Below are 18,698 nucleotides of genomic sequence, written 5' to 3'. Positions count from 1 at the left end.
GTTTCCAGACGACGGGACGGCGGCAGCTCATCAAACGAAAACCCATTATCAGGCTCAGTGGCCCGACGGCGGATGGCTTGATGGAGAATAAATTCAAATCAGTTCGTTAGGCCCGGCGTTAGGATGGCGCTGACGGTGGGATGGATTGCCAACCGCGAGCGCGAATCTAGACAACAAAGTCGGCGGAATGTCCACCGGTGGGCTCCGACCTGGGAGTGTTTCGTAATTACACGGGAGTCTCACCATGTAGCGTCCGGTGCCAGCCCAGCCGATTGACGATTGGCCCTGTTCAATATTCACTGAACGCGCGCGCGCGGCCATCTCCATTTACATCCATCGCCCGGACATGACGCGGATGGCCGCCGCCCGTCGTCGTGCCAAGGATGCCGGGCCGTGCGTGGAGCCGGAAACCCGAGAATGGAGATTTACGGACCTGACCGTGCGCAAAAGCAACCCAGATCGAACCCTGAACTCCTGGCCCTGGCGCGCAGCCTCCCGAACCAGAAGCGACACCGGAGCGCTATATGACATAAAGCGAACGGCGATGCTGTTGAGTTTATAATTACAATACGAAGCGACGGTGACGTGGCTCCGCTCGGCCGGCTCGGCAGTCGTGTGGCAATTAGTTACACTGCTTTAGTATTCATGTCATGACAACCCATTCCCAGCAGCCACCCACAGTGGCAGCAGCAGCGGCACCGGGATGAATACGGATACCGGAGCGAGCCGTGGCCGTGAGAATATCGGTGCGCCGATTATATAATGCGCTCCGGGAAGCGCTCCGGGAAGTGGTCGATTTTTAATGATAATAAGCGTTAGCTGTACTGGTGAGTGTTGTGAGGTGAGTCAGCTGTCAAGCTGCCCGATGATGATGGGGGGGAGCAGAAAATAAAACTATCGATCGGTTACTTTGCTCTCATGACTCCATCGAGTGATGACCACTTCCGATGACAACGCGGTGCCTTAAAGGCGACAAGTTCATCTGTTTAAATCTAGACAAGGCATCTGTTTAAAGAACGCATAGGAGCTCCTAGGTGACCACTAAACCGACTCCGATAAGGTGCGCCGTATTACAGTTTTATTACCCACCGGCAGATCACTCATTGCCGGGTTGGTTCTGGTCAGAAGTATTCGGTTAGAATCCGAACCGAGAAGTGATCAAACATGCTTTTGGCAGGTTTCTATTTTGGAGCCCGCCCGTCCGGAGATGATGGATGGCTTACGGACGGCGTCGTGCGGAGACGATCCGATCGCACCTCCCGATCGCGAGCTCACACCCGGTCGAGAACTGCGCAGAGATCTGCACGACTGAAGAATGGTACACAATCGGGACGGGTGAAGCGAGCCAGCCTAATACATGGACTGAAAAGTATCGGGTTTAAGGTGGAAAATGCGTTTCTATTTTGTTCAAAATTGGCTTTATTCTTTAGCGTTATTTCCTTCAAAAGGAACTCAATCGTTTCAGCGTCGCGCCTAACAGTTCAATAATACTTTTAAAGAAGCAATTCAAAGTTCGAGTTCTTCAAAATCAAAATTTGACCTTCAAACGTTCCAATAATATTCACTGTTACGTTCAACCATAGCCAAACACCACTCAGAAACATCAACACGTTCTTGGTTTGGGTCAATAGTGAGCAAGAACGCGGCAGCCACTTTGAACAAAGCTTTCTCATAGTCAAACGTGCATGCAATATAAAGCCAACACGTTCTTTTGATATCTTTTGAATCATCATAGACTAACTCATAGAGGATAAGTCATACTTTCAAATTTTACTTTCAAACCCTCACCGAAGATCTACAATCGAGGCTATCACTTCGGTTTTGAATGTAGAGACTAGTGTTTCTAACGCTCGAATCCCCGGAAAACAACGGGTTTTACAAATTAATTTAGAGTAGAATTCGAATTTAATTTAGAGCTTAAGAAATTTAATTTAGAGCTTAAAGTCCAATTATTTTAGATTGTAGAAGGAGATGAATGTAAACCTTTTACAGCTCAAAGTGTCTATTATTGTATTATTGTATTATAATACAAGATAACAAAATATGTCAGCTAACTGACGCAACTTCACTTTTCGATCATTCAAATCGATTTTGTGGATTTTTTAAAGGTTTTCTAGTGTTACTATCTCATTTGGGCCTCCTGACCCAATTTGATCGTCCACTGCATTCAGGATCATTGTTGATTCTACAACCACCGTTTGAAGTCAGCAAACCAACGTGTTATTGTTGTTTGTGACGGAACGGAGTCCTTATAATAGTTTTCTAGCCATTGCTTCGCTTGATCGGCATTTTTCCCACCAAGAAGCAGTGTAAAAGTAAACCACGAAATTTTGTTTGATCTATTGTTTTGAAAACAACAAAAGTAGTGTTACTTTTAGTATAATAACAGAATCAACTTATGAAATGAAATAATGACATCATGACATTTTAACAGCTTTCTTTTAAAGGTTAGTTCTGAAAAAGCGACGATTGCCAGTAGAAATTTTCCCGGAGATCAGGGCTTCAACACTCACGGTCCCCGAAAGACAACTGGTTTTAAATTAAAATTACAATTAAAATTAAATTTTGGGTAAGATTATATTAGTATGTAAAAAGAGACTAATGTTATAAACCCGGGCCCTGTTCGTTCTTCTAAGAAACAAAAGAGACTAATTGTTAGGCTATTGCATCTGAAAGTCTCTATAATACACCAACCAACCAATAAGATTCCCGCCAACGATGTGTTAGGCTCGGGACTTTTCGCCCCACGTGCTACAACGCAATTTAGCACCACAGAAAAACAGACGCTTTTAAGGACCCGTCTCGGACTCTCGCGGTCAGATAATAATTTCGTGGGGTGGGGGGGTTCCAAGTGTCCCCCCTCAATCGCTAAATCTTCTTCTTCTTCTCACCAATTGCATACAGAGTGCACCCATGCCTAATTCTTCCCCATTGCTCCCTAAATAATGCGGCCCAAAAGAGTCAGCCGGGGCGACGACACTCTTGAGCTAAATCACCTCTCGAGTGTCAAACGACTCGACTCAAATTCTTCATTCAGCGATTAAGCGCCCGGGAAGGGGAACCGGCCCGATCCCACCTCGAAGCGCGTCTGCCGCTCTCGCGTCTCGTGTGTATATCTACACCTTGACATCCGGCACCGGGGCTCAGTCGACGATCGGATGATCTTGCGGCAACACAACCCCGAGTCGGCTACGAGTGTGACGAGAGTGCGTGACACGGGCATTGACGAAGAAGAAGAAGGTCTCACGTACCGGTTTGGCCTCAGAGACAGCCTGGGCCTCGGTGGTGAATGATTATTGTTGACCGGATCACCGGAAGTGAAGTGGAAGTGACTCTACGCGGAACCGCACCCCAACCAGGGGCAGCACGCGGGCAACTGGTGCGTGAAATAGATAAAACGTCCGAAGGTTAGTGTGTGTCGCCGTGTCGTCCTCGTAGAGCTGTTATTATTATTTCTGCTGGTGAAAACCGGGGGACAGGCGTGATCGCGCATCGAGCGGAACGTTTGCGTAAGCCCCAAACTCGAGATTAGCCGAGGCCGAGGTGAAAATTGTCTTCTAACCTCACGCCTTCCGCCGGGCGGCCCTTTGCCACCCCCAAAGTGCGTGCGTATGCGTGTGTGAAGTGTTTGTCGGACAAGACTTGGTGGCCCCCGCGGGTTATTTACGATTGAGCCCGCTTCAAACAGTGCTAACCAACAACCGGGGCCATTGACGGTCACAACAACATCTTCGGGGGGGCAGAGCACTGTTTGTCGTCCGGTCTCCTAGGCCGAGGTGACCTCAGCGCTTTTCACCACCCAAAAAAAAAGCCCTGCGAGGGCCAGTCAGCTGCGAGCCATGTGGGGACGATTGACAATTGTTTCTAGAAAGCCCTGGCCAGCGTCAAGATGTAAATGGAAAGCAAACAACTCGCAGAGTCGCAGAGAGGTGGTCGTAGGGTCTAGCGTAATCGGCTGAGTCAGCTCGGTCCCGGAGGTGGATCGGTTCCCACGATTAGTATGCATGGAACCCGGGCGCGGAATTAAGTCGCCAGCTCCGGTGATCGAGTCGGTGTAATCGAAGTGTAAATTAATTGCTTGCGTAAATGAGCACCTATCTGCGGCCTGCTCCGGGGCGTGTCTCAACCGACCGACCGACAGCGGACTATTGATTACGAGCGCTGGATGAGGATCAATCAATTAGCCTAAAGCCGGCTGGCAGGGGAGGCACCATTTTGCGATTATCTGCCAAGCGGCATCTGCCGCAACTGGCGATGATTGCGACAACACGAATGTGGCCGCCTGTGAATCAGGGACCCGACCAACGCCTGACATCACAGCGTCGTGACACGCGTTCGCTTCGGTGATTATTGTTGATGGCGTGGTCCAAGTGTTTTGGTCGCGATTGACAGACGCGGCCCAACTTGAGCAAATAATTGCCCGCCAATCCATGACTCCTGGACTCCCGCCGTTCGCCGGCGGCGCAGGATGCATTGTGTGTTCCGTGACGTCGTCATCCATCTATTCTGGAGAGGCCCTCAAATTTGCAGTGACAATAATAAGGTGTTTGCGGGAAGATATGCCCTATCGGGCGCTTCTCCAGAAGTATAGTCGATGCTGCGGCGGAGTTAAACCCCAGGAGTTAATTTCATAATTAATTCCCTTCTTGGACATCAATGCTGTGTGTGTGCGTGCATGTGTGGGTGTGTCATAACAGTTGTACTTGTGTTATGATTTCATTTGCGCTCGCTTCGCCACTGCATTGCTTGTCACCCCAAATGCCGGCCCACTTTAGGGGTCTTGGAACATGGATTGAGAGTTCAGTCACAGCGAGCTAATTAAGTACGGGGTGTCAATTACATAATCCCTCGATATCTGGACGAAGCCGCTTATTTCAAGTATCTCACTACTCGAAATGATCTTCTATTAGTTTCCCAAAATATAGGTCCCAAAGTACATTTGGCCACATTTTGATTTCTCTACCAAGTGCCCACGTGAAGTCAACCCGTCCGAATGTAATAAATGAATGATTTGAGACATGTGGACCAAAACTTGATATTAACCGCAAAATTGCTTTGACGAATGGGTTCTTCATGCTCGGGTATCGGATTCGAGATCGAGCGATCCTTTCGTTGGAATTCTTGAACACTTCGTATAGTAGTATTCGCAAATACTATTATTCCACGGCCGTTCATTTTTTAGGTCTTTCTTAAACGGTAATGCCTTCCTTAAGCTTGTTGGCACTGATTGCAGTGTACGAGGTCTGCTCAAACACTTTTGCGACATTCGAATTTCCACGGGCTTCATATAAGTTAATTTGTTAATTTTGTTTCTCACACTGAATTTGTCAAAATTTCGAGACAAATTAACAAATTACAAATACCAATCCTTGAAGCAGACAAAAATCGACGATGAGCCGAATCTTGTCCAAGCAAAACAGTTGTCAAAAATTGACTAATTACTCAAAATATCCGAACTTTTCATCATAAGTAGGTGACATGGATAGCAACCGAACGCCACAAAAACATTGAAAATCAAAAATACCTAACCCACGGAAATTCAAAATACCGGATACTTTTTGAACAGACCACGTATCTGAGCCGCGAAAAGACGTGAAGTGTAAAACGAGTTAACCTAGGATTTCAATCCACAATTTTACGCTATTCCCGCGAATCCGCGAATGATATCATCGTACCAGTAAGAGACCCTTATTTAAGATGTATTTATTGCCTTATCTAACGTCACTCACATTGAAGTCCTTAGCGCTTCGCTCGAAGTGGATTAGAAAAACCGTCGAAAAGAATGGCCCTGTCCTGTGTCGGATCACCCGAATCGGCCGGCTACCTAACCGAATTAGAGCGCAAAATCGTGCACCAATTTATAAATACGTCCCAGTCTGTTGCTTTCGGATTAAAGAAAAAATTGCGCTTCCAATTTTGCGTTACAAAAATGGCTACAATTCACACTGCACAACATTGACGTGCCTCACACATTCGGGTCGGTTGTTCGGGCGTCCATTTGTTGGGTGTCATTTTTATCGTTAGATCAAAAAAAGGGGCTAAAAATAACACTTTTTAGTGACCACCACTCGAGCACCCAGAGACGTTTGCGGAGACGGAACATGGCAGCACACGGTGGCCGCGCGGCCATGTAGTTGCGATATCATTATTCTTCCGCCATAAAATATCGACCATCGACAATTAATTAAATTTTATGACGAAACCCCGAACACGCCGGGCTGGGTCGGGCCGGACTGGGCGTACGGCATAAAGTACGGCCGAGGTTCCGTGACGTTGCTAAATGATTTACCGGTCCGATAAATGACCCGGGCCAGGGAGCGGTGAATGCACCCGCCGGCAGGCGAATGCAAATAATGGCACAAATTAAATTATTCAAATTTATTCAGTAAGTTGCACAACAGTTTATCATTTCGCCCCGGGGTGGGGCGCTGCTGCTGCTGTACCGAGTTTTGGGTTCTTTTTTGGACCCCTTGCCTATTGTGGGGACAGCTCGCTCCTGAGTTCTCTTCAAGGAACTCCCGCCGAAGGAACTCATTTGGGGGTCCCCTTAATTTCCGAATCGGTGGAGGCGCCTCATCAGAGAACCCGGCCACGGGTTGACCTCACAACAATTGCAGTTACTCCACCAGCTGCGGCGGTTGGCTAGTGTTGAAATTAGCATAATTGGCCGATGAAAAATCGGCAACGATCGGCGAGGGCCTGGGCTCTCTTGGGCCTGGTCAACCGGGTTTTCCGGACCGGCCGGCCGGCAGGCCGCTGCGGAAGTAATAAAACAATGTGAGTTACAACCGTGGAACTGCTGGACACCGGAATGGTAATTATGTATAGTCCGAGTCCGAGCATCCGAGGGATGCGCAGGACCTGAAATTAATTAATTTTTCAAGACTCCCGGTGTCCGGTGGGCAGCATAAAGCATTTGATGGCCTCCCAAGGGGAGCCCTAAATCCTCGTGATGTTCGGACTGAGCTACTCCCTTTCTCCAGCCAAGTGAAACCTGTCGATCGGTCATCCGGTCACTGGGCCACCCATTTGGTCCTGGTCTGTCCGACCAGCATCTCCAAATCGCGCGTCAGCAGCTCGTGAGGCGCGCGATCGCGTAATTATTGCCAATTAAATTAACACCTTCAGACCGGGCGGGGGGGACCATGTTTTTCTGCCACTCCGGTTCGGGTTTTATTTTATTTATTTTTTTCTCGCTCTCCGTAGGTCCCCCATTTGATCCGCTCCCGGGAGGCGGCGGCGGCGGGTGGCGAGTGGCGAAGTGATAATTGATGGTCGTCGACGGCGACTCTCGATCTCGGCTCTCTGTCCCAATCTCCCAGTCCACGATCGGTGCTCGCGTGAGGTGGCCAGACGAGACTTGGTTCCCCCCGGTGACTTCTCGAGGAGAGTGACCTGAGTGTGTCGTGACTTTTTGGGCCACAATTTATGACCGCACCCGCAACGCGTTCGGGCTAATTGAGTGAAATTGCGCCCGAAGAATGGTGGCCTCCCCGAAGATGGTGGTGGTGCTGCTGCTGCTAGTGGTGCTAGGTCTGGTGGGATCGGATGCCCAACAGAACCTGGACGAGCTGCACCGGCCACAACTGGATATCCTCAGTCCACCGACCCCGGCGACCCCAGCCGCGGCCGGCGAACGCCAGTTCCGGGTGATGTACGAGTGGAACGTGCTGGACTTTGCGTTCGCCGGGGAAGACGAGCGATCGTACGCCTTGTACAGTGGCCGGTACATCCCGAAGAACGTGCTGATCTCGGACTGTAAGCCACACACGAATCGGCTCTACCTGACCGTGCCACGGATGCTGCCCGGTGTTCCGGCCACCCTCGGGTACGTGGTGCGGCCGGAGAATAACGGACGGACCGATCCGGAGATCGTCCCGTATCCGTCGTGGGAGATGAACGAGCGCGGAAATTGCTCGGCCCTCCAGTTCGTCCAGGGGATCGCCATCGACAAGCAGGGCACCATGTGGGTGGTGGACTCGGGGCGTACCGAAACCCTGACCCGCGGTAAGTCCGATTCCCCGGCTCGATGATCCCTCGCTTACTAACCCTACGTACCCTTCACAGGAGCGGATCACGTGGTTTGCCCACCGAAGCTGCTGCTGCTGGACCTGAAGCGCAACGGCACCGTCCTGTTGCGCTACCAGTTCCCCGAGTCGGTCGTCCCGGCCGGCAACAACTATCTGAACAAGATCGTCGTCGACGACGCGTACGGTGGGTTCGCGTACATCACCGACAACAGTGGGGCCGATCCGGGCATCGTGGTCTTCTCACGTCGCCTGCTCCGCTCGTGGAAGGTCCGGGAGAACAACTCGATGCGAGCGGCCCGGAACGCGGTCCGGTTCGCCGTGAACGGGACCGAGCTGAACTTTTCGATCCACATCGACAGCATTGCGCTTGGGCCGTACTACAACCCAAACCTGGAATCGGAAACGGAGAGCTCGCGGTCTGGGTTGGGAGCCGGGAGCCAGAACTACGAGCGGAACGTGTACTACAGTCCGCTCTCGAGCTACCACATCTACTCGCTGCCGGCGTCCCTGCTCCGTGACCCGGAGTTTAATGCACGGGCGACGCCGCGCGATATTCTCGAGGCCGTCACCGACTACGGCCGGAAGCAGTCGCAGACGGACGGGATGATCATGGACAATCAGGGCGTCCTGTACTACGGGCTGCTTGGGGAGCACGCGATCGCCCGGTGGGACACGTACCGGCCGTTCACGGAGAAGAACCAGCAGATCGTGGCCCGGGACGCCACCTACATCCAGTGGGTCGACAGTATGGGCTTCGACCACGAGGGCTACCTGTACGCGGTGGTCAACCGGCTCCACAACTTCGTCGCCGGCCGCCTCAACCCGCTCGAGGTGAACTTCCGTATACTGCGCGCCAAGACGGCCGGCCTCAGCTACGTCGAGACGCCGGACAATCCGTTCAACAGTGACACCAAGTATCTGTATGGGGACGGAGCCAGTCTGTCCGGTGAACCGTTCGACAACGGACTCCGGTTCCAGTACGAGGGTACGACGCCGGCCTCGAGCCGGCTCGCCGCGGCCGGAGTTTTTGGTGCCCGATCCGGTGCCACCAGTTCCGTTGTGTCCGTCCTGTTGCTCCCTATGCTGCTCGTGAGCGGTGCGCTCGGTGTCCTTGCGGTTTAAGCGGCCAGCTGACGGATCGATGACGTCACACGCTTCCGCATTCACGGTTCCGCATCAGTATTGTACATAGTTTGAGGTTAAGTGTAAATACGCGCGATCCTCGCGCCCGATCGATTTCATGTTGATTTTAATGTTTGGGACCATTTGGCGAGAGAGCCAGACAGAGAGAGAGAGAGAGAGAGAGGGAGAGCGCAGAGTGAATAAAGTTTATCTATTTCTATCACACACCGTGACTTAAGGGTGTCGTCGTGTTCCCCTCGGGGCGATCGGGTCCTGTTTCCGGCTCGTCCTGTCAACAATATTAATCACCCAACACAGGGCTAATCTTTGAGGCTTTTATCGGGACGGCAAACAGCGGCCCCAGGCAAAAGTTGGCTTACAGAGAATTCAAACAAATTCCGACCGGGGCCGGCCGGGAGCGTAAATCCGCAGACACCATCTGTCAAGTGCGAGCCTTCCGGGCACCGATTTGTGAGCCTCTTCGGCCTCGTTACTGAGCTACGCAAAGGAAGGAACGGCGTCCTTTCCGGGCGCCGGAGCAAAATAAACGAAAATCATCACACTCGTAAGCGGCCTCGCAGTTGCAAAATTTATTTCCTTCCACCGGCGACCGGCGACCGGCGACGGTGAAGAATTAAATCGGCAAACGCCACTCCGGGCAGGGCCGGGTCGGGCCGGGAAAAGCCTCGCCCTTTGCAGCCGCGCAGGGGCCCTTATCCGACTTCCCTTTTCTGCCTGGGCGTTCCGATGCGAGTTTTGCGAAACACACCGTGAAGGAATTATTCAACCTAGTCTTGGGCACGAGCCCCCCGCTGGGGGTCGTTTCTGGGTACAATGTAAAATTCATGCAGACTTTGTAACGGCGAAGGCGAAGTCAACCGGTTTTTTTTCGTTTTTGTCCTGGAGCATTCGTAATAGATGACTTTCCCAGGACCGGTCGCCTTTTTTTTCGGTGCGCTTTAGTTTGATGCATAATGCAGCGGAAGAAGTCAGCCGGGTCTTGTCCCAAAAGGCATCTAATTACTGGGCACGGGACGAGTGTAACGAAGATGATACACTTATCACGAACTGTGTTCCCTGCGCTAATTGGATTACATAGATGGGGGACGTCGCCGTTACGTCGACTAGGGCACCAAATGCTTCAAAACCCGCCAGAATTACAGCATCAAGCAATTTTGTAACAATCCTGCTCCCCCCCAGGGGTGTGTGCCGTGTCTCAGATCTCATTGTTTCTGCCGATCCGGTTGCGATTCCACGAAATCCCCGACCGCCCGAAACGTTTTCTGCTGGAAGCCCCAAAAACCTCCGAAGAAATCCGTGGCCTTATCGTGGTGCACGGGGCACCGCGCGTTCGGTAAACAATGGAGCGCGGAAAGAAATAATCTCTCGGAAGCATAAGGTGGGTCTCGGTTCCGTGCCACCCAGATGACAGATAACGACGTGTCTTTTCGCCCAATTTTAACCCATCCCAGGGCAAACACACTTCCGGTCGGCACCGTTTACCAGGTGACAGCGGTTGCAAAAGTTCCGACCCGGGCGCCTTTAGAAAGTTCCGCTAAAAAGTGTCTTCCTCCGTCATGTAATCGTGTCCAGCGGTAGATAAGACCCGGAAAGAAACGGCCAGCTGGCTGACTGGCCGGGGCTTGGGAGAGCAAGACCTAAAAAAAATGACAGATAAAATGGGAAGCCATCTTGTCGTCCGTATTTATTTTCGCGGGAACCTCACCCAGGACTTTCGTGGTGGGGTTCGCCGCGATAAGGCCACCCGCGGTTCCGTGTCAACACCCGGTGAACTTTTTACTTAAACACACTGTTGCTACATTGCGGCAAGGACTTCCTCCTAGATCTTCCGCTCCAGATAGGCAAACGAAACGGAACTGAAAGAAAAGTGACAAGGGGCGCACTAGAATCCATGGCGCGTTGGCGCGCTCGTCGGCATAAAACATTAATGGCCGCCATCACGCCGGGAACAGGACCGACCCATGAATCGATTACAAAACGTGACCGCTCGTTGACGCGCGCTGGGCGACGAAACCTTCCGGTGCACTTGCGTGATACTCACTCTAAATGGAGGATTCATAATTGATGACAGTTTTGTACTAGTTCCTCACGGCGGAACACGGCCGAAAGGAGGACTCAGCCGGGGCGTGGATAAAGATGGCCTAGGATCTAGGATGAAAGTAATGAAGCACTATTTACGATCTGTTTGGCCGACGCAAGCTCCATTTCGGGGTGGGTCGCTCGAACAGTGTGCTGACCACCGCACCAGCTGCGCCGGATCACGTCGGTTCGGCCACACTGCCCGGTCCGCTCCGGCGCTCATAAATATCCAACGAGTAACGATTGTCATCAACGAAGATTGCGCGAAGCCCACATACTGTAACGGGGGGGCAGCACTTTTTTAGGTTCTCGTTTCGGCACCGTGGCCCTAGCACGAACCCCGGGCGGACGTCCTTGATCCCCGGCGAACGTAGACAAATTTGCGGCCATAACATCAAACTCGGACCGGACCGTGCGGTCCGGTTCAGTGTTCCGGTACCGGCCAGGAACAACGTATTGCCTCACATTCGCTTTCATCTTCCACCGCGTTCATGCGTCGAAGCTGCTCTCCGCGTGAGACGTGATTATCCGGCCGGCGTAGTTCCACTATGGGCCCCCGCTGTGCTCCCTAATCCTTTTTGCCCTGAATCTCAATCGCACACCCCTTCACCGGTACACCGGAAGCGAGCGGGTTTAAATCGGTCCATTCTTTTCCATTACGGGATGAGCATTTCGGGTCGTGCCGGGTGTGTCTGTGGCGTGGCCGGTGGTTTATGAACTTATCACACCACCAGCGAATCCCATCGCCAAAGTGGAAAGGATTGCTTTTTTGGTCAGCCACGACGCGGAACCAGATGGCATACAAATGGACGGTGGTGGCGTGGTCATAAAGTATGTCATCTGTAATCAAATAGGAACATAGTTTCAAATAGGAACACTGGACCGAGTGCCGGTGGTTCAAATATTAATACTCTAATCCATCATAATCCTTTCGATTACGTCCCAATTGGTCCGTCGATTGTCCGTAATGTCGGCAACAATGAGCTTTGGTAAATAAACATAACGCCCAGCAGCACGATCCATTTAACCAAAATTCAATTTTCACTCGATCAAAGCGAATCTTTCGAAACCCATGAAAGCAATGTTATCTCTTTTCGCAAGGACATCCGAGTGTTACGCTTCCGCAGTGAGGCCTCCCCGGGCCAAAAAAACGCCCTTCGAATCGAAACGGTTACGACGAGCTGCCGCACTTTCCCCATTCGGCGCTGGAACCGGAAAAGTTTTCCGCCAACCGCCAGAGTGTCTGCCTCGCTGGTCGGTATTGCCTGTGGCTGCGCCGCCGGCTCGCATTCAATCCCTGATTGCGGTTAGTATTACAATTTGGCTCTTCTCTTTGGCATATCTTTATTCGCCACGGACCGTGGCCGCTGATTGGTGGCTGCAATTCTTTGGCGAACTTCGTTAGCTTTGAACTCCCGCTCCTCGTGTCGTTCTGGACCGGTTCTGGACTGAGGGCGCGCACGACGATCCGGAAGCACGATATTTGCCGCACCACGACACCCGCCAGAGTGCGGGCCGGCCATTACCTAAAAACGACTTTTGCTTGTCTTTGCCGTTTATCGGACACAGTTTTATGGGCAAACTTTTCGCCGGAAGCGAATTCTACGAACGGACGCATCCGGGGGTCGCACCGGACGACACCTAACCGGAACGATCCCTGTGCGATGGTTTCTTGGTAAAACATCTTGCGAGGCCGGGAGTCGGAGTAAGGATAAAATTGAGCGTAAATTCTCACCAGCTCACCCTCAGCACACCGCCAGCTTTCGTAACGAGTTGGACAGATTTGGTTCGTTAGAGGTTACCGCACTCTCCCGCTGGTTGGCTGGTTTCCGTTGGAACGGCGCATATCGAGTACAGCGAACGGGCACAAGATTACACAAGTGGTCAGCGCAACATACGGTCGAAGGAAGACACATTGGATGCAGTTTCGTTCCCAGAACTGCCTCTGCTCACCGCTCATCTCGATCTCAGTAGTGGGCAGTGGAGCAAAAATGGCACAAGTAACCGGAGGCAAAGTTTTGCCTTCGCCGACGGACGGACTAATTTCTCCGACGGCCGGCAGAGTGGGTTTTCTTAAGCATTTTCCTCGCCACAGCCAGTCAATTGCGCTCAGCTAACGGGGCCCCCACACGTGACCACACTGGCCACATTTAATCTAGAGAGACGAGTTGGCCGTACCAAGGACCGGCACCATCTTCCCGACAGCTTCCGGATAATCTTACGATGGTGATACCGTTCACTTCCGTGCGGTGGTCGGTGGACGTAATGTGGCGTTGCGAAAGTCGAAAGTTGTTGCGGTATCTTCTTGAAAGAGTTGATTTTATATTCAAATCCGGTGGAGGATGTAATCTCCCGTCGGTGCAATCGGAAGCATCACGCTGCACCCGGGAGCTGCACGCTTAACGACTATTAAAAAGGTATCATTTAGATTAGAAGCATCACGGGTACTGTATGGACCACACTCGGGCCAATGGTCGGTCCCCCTATTTGGGGCGTGTTTCCTGCTCGTTCACGTACCGCACGTAGAGGGCCGGCGTCGGGTACGGCTCCGGTGGTTGCTCCGCCTCGTCCATGTACGAGCAGGCGATGGCCAGTGTGGTTCCGTCGTTGCTGAAGCACAGACTGGAGATGGATGTGTCGTACAGATGGAACTGGCAGAGTCGCTTCTTGTTGAACCCGTCCCAGATGTTCACGTAGCCATCGGAACCACCGGTCGCGAAGGTGTTGTGCGTGTTGTGGAAGCTGATCGCGTTCACCGGATAGATGTGTTCCACATTGTTAACTTTGCCCCGGTGGCACTTGAACGCGTACTTCTTCGCCTGCACCTCCGGGCTCACGTCGAAGAACTCGACCGCCACACGACCCTCGATCGAGCCCATCACGTAGCCCTCCTTGTTCGGGAAGCAGCGCACCGAGCGGGTCTGGTACTTGAGCGAAGACTCGCGCCGCTCGGTGTAGTTTCCCATGTGGCGCAGGTCCCAGATCAACACCTTGCGCTCCGAGGTGGCCACCACCAGCTTCTCCTCGATGCAGCTCATCGCGTACACCTTGCCGCCGCTCTGCTCGTACGACCCGACGCACTCCCGCTCCCGGGCGTCCCACAGCTTCACCGTGCGGTCCCAGCTCCCGGTCAGGATGCCGTTCACCATCGACGAGTACTCCACGCACTTGACCGCTGCATCGTGCGAACCGAGGTTACTCTCGATGTGTGTGTTGAGATCGTACAGTTTCACGCCATTGTCCAGTCCGCCGCTTACCGTTTTGACCGAGTCCTGCAAAAGAGGTCCCTGTTAGCTCCGCACCAACGACCCCGGAACAACGCGACGTACCAGAAACGAACAGTCCAAAACGGGCGAAGAGTGAAAGAACTTGTGGCGCAAAGTGTTGCTGGTCACATCGTACAGCCGCACGCTGGTGTCCCACGACGAAACGAGCAGGAACTGGTTGCTGGATGGCGCAAACTTGGCGGCCGAAATCACGTCGACCGGCGCGTTCGAAATCTGCACCTCGCCTTTCTGCGACATTCTCATGTTTACCTTTCGACGGTTACTTTTACTGCTTTTACGCGCTCTTCAAATCGACGCGATCGGTTTGACATAACAACATATGGCTCTTTCCCGCGTGAGAAAATATTGCTATTTAAAATGCAAGAAAATATGGCTGATAGTTCGTATCGTTTCAGGCAGAGGGCGCACCAATACCGCGACGCGCTTCTGCGCCACCGGCTTTGGCAGAACTTTAGTTTAATTTTGGAACAATAGCGGAAAGAACATTATGAAAAAATGGTATAGAACAATGCTGCACAAAATTGTGCGCGACATAATAGGATTTCCAAGCCTCCTTTCGTACGAACGCTTTATTGGTTAGAGTTGTATTTGTAAGCAGGTATGCCATCTCAAACCGATCTAGAGCTTCGCTTTTGAAATGAGTCTAAAGCGATTGAATCTAAAGATTCAAATTTAAGTGCTATCCGTTACAGCACACCAATTTGAAAATTCATTTCTTTTCGCCCAGAATTGGTGCCTCCAGAGATAAAATGGATAAAGAATTGACTCCTTTCCCCGCCACGGTTGTTGTTTAACGCTAGAGTTCATTTACCGTGCGAACCGTAAAGGGTGAACATTTCGAACCAACCAGCAAAAACCCGTTACACGGCTTTGGGCTTGGGCTTTGCTTTGTGGTAACAATAAGGGAAGCACCTCCACACACATGCACACACGTGCCCACCCAAAGTGGGATTAATTAAACTCTCGTGGCTAAATACTTGAAAACATTCTGTTGTCATTTCGGCAAACAGATTATGATATTTATTTCCGAGTCGTTATCTCGCGGCATTATCTCGCCATCCTCGCCGCGGAGAAGAATTTCTTCATAACTCGTGACTCGCCAGCGTGCCGGATAAGGCCCGGTCGTGACAAGCCGCGGTACGCTTTAGAGGGCGCTGTTTTTGTTTTTCTTTTAAGCGCAACACACGCAACCCCCGACCCGCGCGTGTTGCGGTGCGCTTGCGTGTCGCGACGGAAAACTTTTCCCAGCCGGAGCTAGGGCTTACGTCAGAGGGCTTTTCTGCGGCTTTCACACGGCGACACCGCGAATCTCGACACCAATGCTCCGCTCGTCGGCGTAATCTAATCTTTTAATCCATTTCTGCTCGGCTCGGCTCGAGCGAGCGACGCCCAAACAAGTTTAATCAGTGTGCCGTCGGCAGATTTTCTTCGATTTGGTGTCGCGGGAAAAAGTGGCCAAACTCACACTAGACAAACGGAGAAAGGTAGGAAGAGCGTTCCGTTTCTGTAGCCGTTTCCCGTTGAACTTTGTTTTGCGCGGATCTGTTGATTCCCAGTTCCTTATCCGGTTCATCAAAAAGCCTCGCTTCGGGGTTCCTTGCAGCTTCAATAACAATTATGCATGTGTATGTGATAACCGGCAAGCCGGCATGGAAAATGGTTTGCCCATTTCCGGCGGTTCGTCCGCTCCGAGCTCCAGTTTCGAATGATTTTCATAAGCTTGCCATAATTCCGACTTCCAACGATGGCCGTGAAGCAGAACGTGGGGTAGTCAGGGATACAAATTAATATGGCGTCAGTTCCCCACATGAGCGCCCAGTCTGAGCGTGCGCGAATGTTATGGCCGTGGTAAGGTTGCTAAATAATTAACGATCATGCTTTGATTAACAAATCTAACGGGCGTACAAAATGGCGATACAGTTCGAAACTAACTGAGGATTGATTTAATTATGTTATAGCACACGTGGACGTTTGGAATAATTTATGCAGAACAGTTAGAACAGTTCACGTGCCGTGGACTGTGATTGATGTAGGGATTCCGAACCTTTTTCGGAATTTATTACGGAATAATGTTTGCAAACTACTGAATAAAACGCCTGCGTGTAGGCAATCGACAAACTTAGTGCGCCTGAATGCACGCAACGGGCACCAGCAAAAGTTCCTACTTAGCATGTTCCCCTGTCAATTTCGCAAAACATAAATTCAGTCTAAAAATTCTGCCTCCGAAGCAACAAATTATCATTTCTTCACGAAACGAAACACAGTGGAAGCGCTCGACGGTGCACCATGCAATGCAGCGAGCAGTAAAAGGATAAAGTTGAGGCATTAAGCGAAGCCGGATGAAGTTATGCGGCAGCTCCATTTTTTTGTTGCCGCAACCAACTTCTGTCCGCACTTTGCACTGCCAGACGACGAGCGGTTCCAGCTGGGTGACCGGACTGGGTGCTAAATAAAAGGCGGTGCTGTCTATCGACAAACTCCACGGTTTCAGTCGCTACCTCCAGCTGTGGTGGCATCATCGGACGCCGTTCTGGCGGTCTCCGCGGTAGCCCGCGGTCCGATTCGTGCTGTTTCTGTTTTATAGTTAATTACTTTTTTACGGTCATCAAACCGGAGATCCGCCCACGATTGGTCCGGTGGCGCGTTGTGGCGCGTAACAGGAGAGCATGCCGGGGAGCCGGGGACGGAGACCGGACAAATGGAACAACGGTCCGCAACGAACCGGGCGTCGCTGTCATTAGCGGTGCGCTTGTGCGGAATTTATAATCTGCAAAATTTACGACCCTCGCCAAAAACCAAACGCAAATCACCTTCAAACCATAACGCGCGGTGCGGTGTGGCCGGACGGGAACTCTGCTACGGGGCCGTGAGATACAACGGCATCGAGCACCGAGCACCAGGATATGTGTACGCGGATCGTGTTCGCGTAAACAAAAATTCGCGCGCACAATGATCCATTAAAATGTCTCCAAACGGTTCGCCACGGTGGCCACAGATGCTGATGTCCGAGAGCGGGTCCCCATTTGTGGTGTACTGAATTGTCATCGGAACACGGTCACCGGGTAGCCCGTTTGTTCTTCATACCCACACACGCAGTGCTATGTGTGTCATTATTGAACATTTGTTTGCCGATGCCGGTCTCCACGAGGTCCTAAATGGCACCATGAACACAATATGATACCGCACCGAATTCCCGGGGCCTGGCAACACCTCGAGCAGCCGAACAGAACCGGACAGCGCCCACACGTGCCGGTGCTTACGGATTCTAAAGCCACCATTTCACTTTCTTTCTGTCACTCGCCAACAGATAAAGCGACCGGGGCCGGGCTGTTGGAAGAGATTTATTCGTTCTCGGCCCACGCCGTAGCCAGCCGGGAGGCCCCATGTGTGCAATAGTCACAGTCGACCATACCAGTCGGCCTTAAGATGCTGAATATTTAACCTTGAGCAATGCGCCCGCCAGCAATCGGATGTAATTTATGTGGCGCTCGTATCTGTGAGGAACTGGCCTTTCCATCACTGGCCACAGAGATCCGGGGCTCGGTAAACAGTTTTTAGAGTTCCGCAAGGGAGACCCACATCGGTAAACCGAGGACATGAAGGCGAAAAGGCAATGAGCATAAAATAGCCAAGATAAGGAAGTGCATTCCCGGAACGCTCCGGTACGCTTCCGTTTCCGGGTTTCATTCCTACCGTCCCGCAAGCGCCCGCTTCTACTTTGATTTCCAGGATGCTGCTCGACGGATTGTCTACATTTAGGCGCGACCGGTCAATCAGACTCGATCGGAACGGCGTTTGGTCAATCATTTGTGCATCTTTCGCGTAACCAAAACTCGTAAACCATTATCCCCCCCGTGATTCCGAGCGATAAATTCCCGGACCGGCCACCGCAGGGAATCCGAAACCGGGTCCCAAATGGGCGACGATTTCCTAGGACGTGGGCAGGAAAATATCCGTCACAAAGCTAATCGCCCGAAAGTCGTGGCATCCTGCGTATATGACGCGGCGTATTTGGCGCGCTGCGTTGGCGCGAAGTGTAGTTGTAAAAGTTTTGTGGCCGCCGTTTGATTCACAGAAGCCTTCCGGCTAAATGAGGGCGCAACAATTCCCGGGCCTCCGGGGGGGGGGGGGCCACCTGCTGCAATCAACCTGAATGGAT

General features: G+C 51.8%; 3 protein-coding genes across 4 annotated transcripts in view; 1 reads left to right on the top strand and 2 right to left on the bottom strand.

The window, feature by feature from the left end:
• The window catches only part of LOC131215380 (protein sidekick-like), a 100,804-nt gene that overhangs the window by 73,179 nt on the left and 8,927 nt on the right, over positions 1-18,698 (bottom strand). The window lies entirely within an intron of this gene.
• LOC131216148 (protein yellow-like) lies at positions 7,399-9,377 on the top strand. Its single transcript, XM_058210562.1, has 2 exons — positions 7,399-8,007; positions 8,068-9,377. The coding sequence occupies exons 1-2, from the start codon at positions 7,482-7,484 to the stop codon at positions 9,150-9,152; spliced, it is 1,611 nt and encodes a 536-aa protein (XP_058066545.1). The 5' UTR covers positions 7,399-7,481; the 3' UTR covers positions 9,153-9,377.
• LOC131205825 (mitotic checkpoint protein BUB3-like) lies at positions 13,594-17,058 on the bottom strand. Of its 2 annotated transcripts, XM_058198088.1 has the most exons (3): positions 17,038-17,058; positions 14,582-14,752; positions 13,594-14,524 (listed from the first exon to the last, which is right to left on the bottom strand). In XM_058198088.1, the coding sequence occupies exons 1-3, from the start codon at positions 17,056-17,058 to the stop codon at positions 13,736-13,738; spliced, it is 981 nt and encodes a 326-aa protein (XP_058054071.1). In that variant the 3' UTR covers positions 13,594-13,735. The 2 variants fall into 2 exon arrangements, with proteins under 2 accessions (XP_058054071.1, XP_058054070.1); XM_058198087.1 differs by lacking the exon at positions 17,038-17,058 and having other exon boundaries at positions 14,582-14,783.

This window comes from Anopheles bellator, chromosome 1, assembly GCF_943735745.2.
Source record: "Anopheles bellator chromosome 1, idAnoBellAS_SP24_06.2, whole genome shotgun sequence".
Lineage (NCBI taxonomy): Eukaryota > Metazoa > Arthropoda > Insecta > Diptera > Culicidae > Anopheles > Anopheles bellator.
The sequence above is the reverse complement of the archived record's forward strand: the minus strand, read 5'-3'. Positions and strand labels throughout refer to the sequence as shown.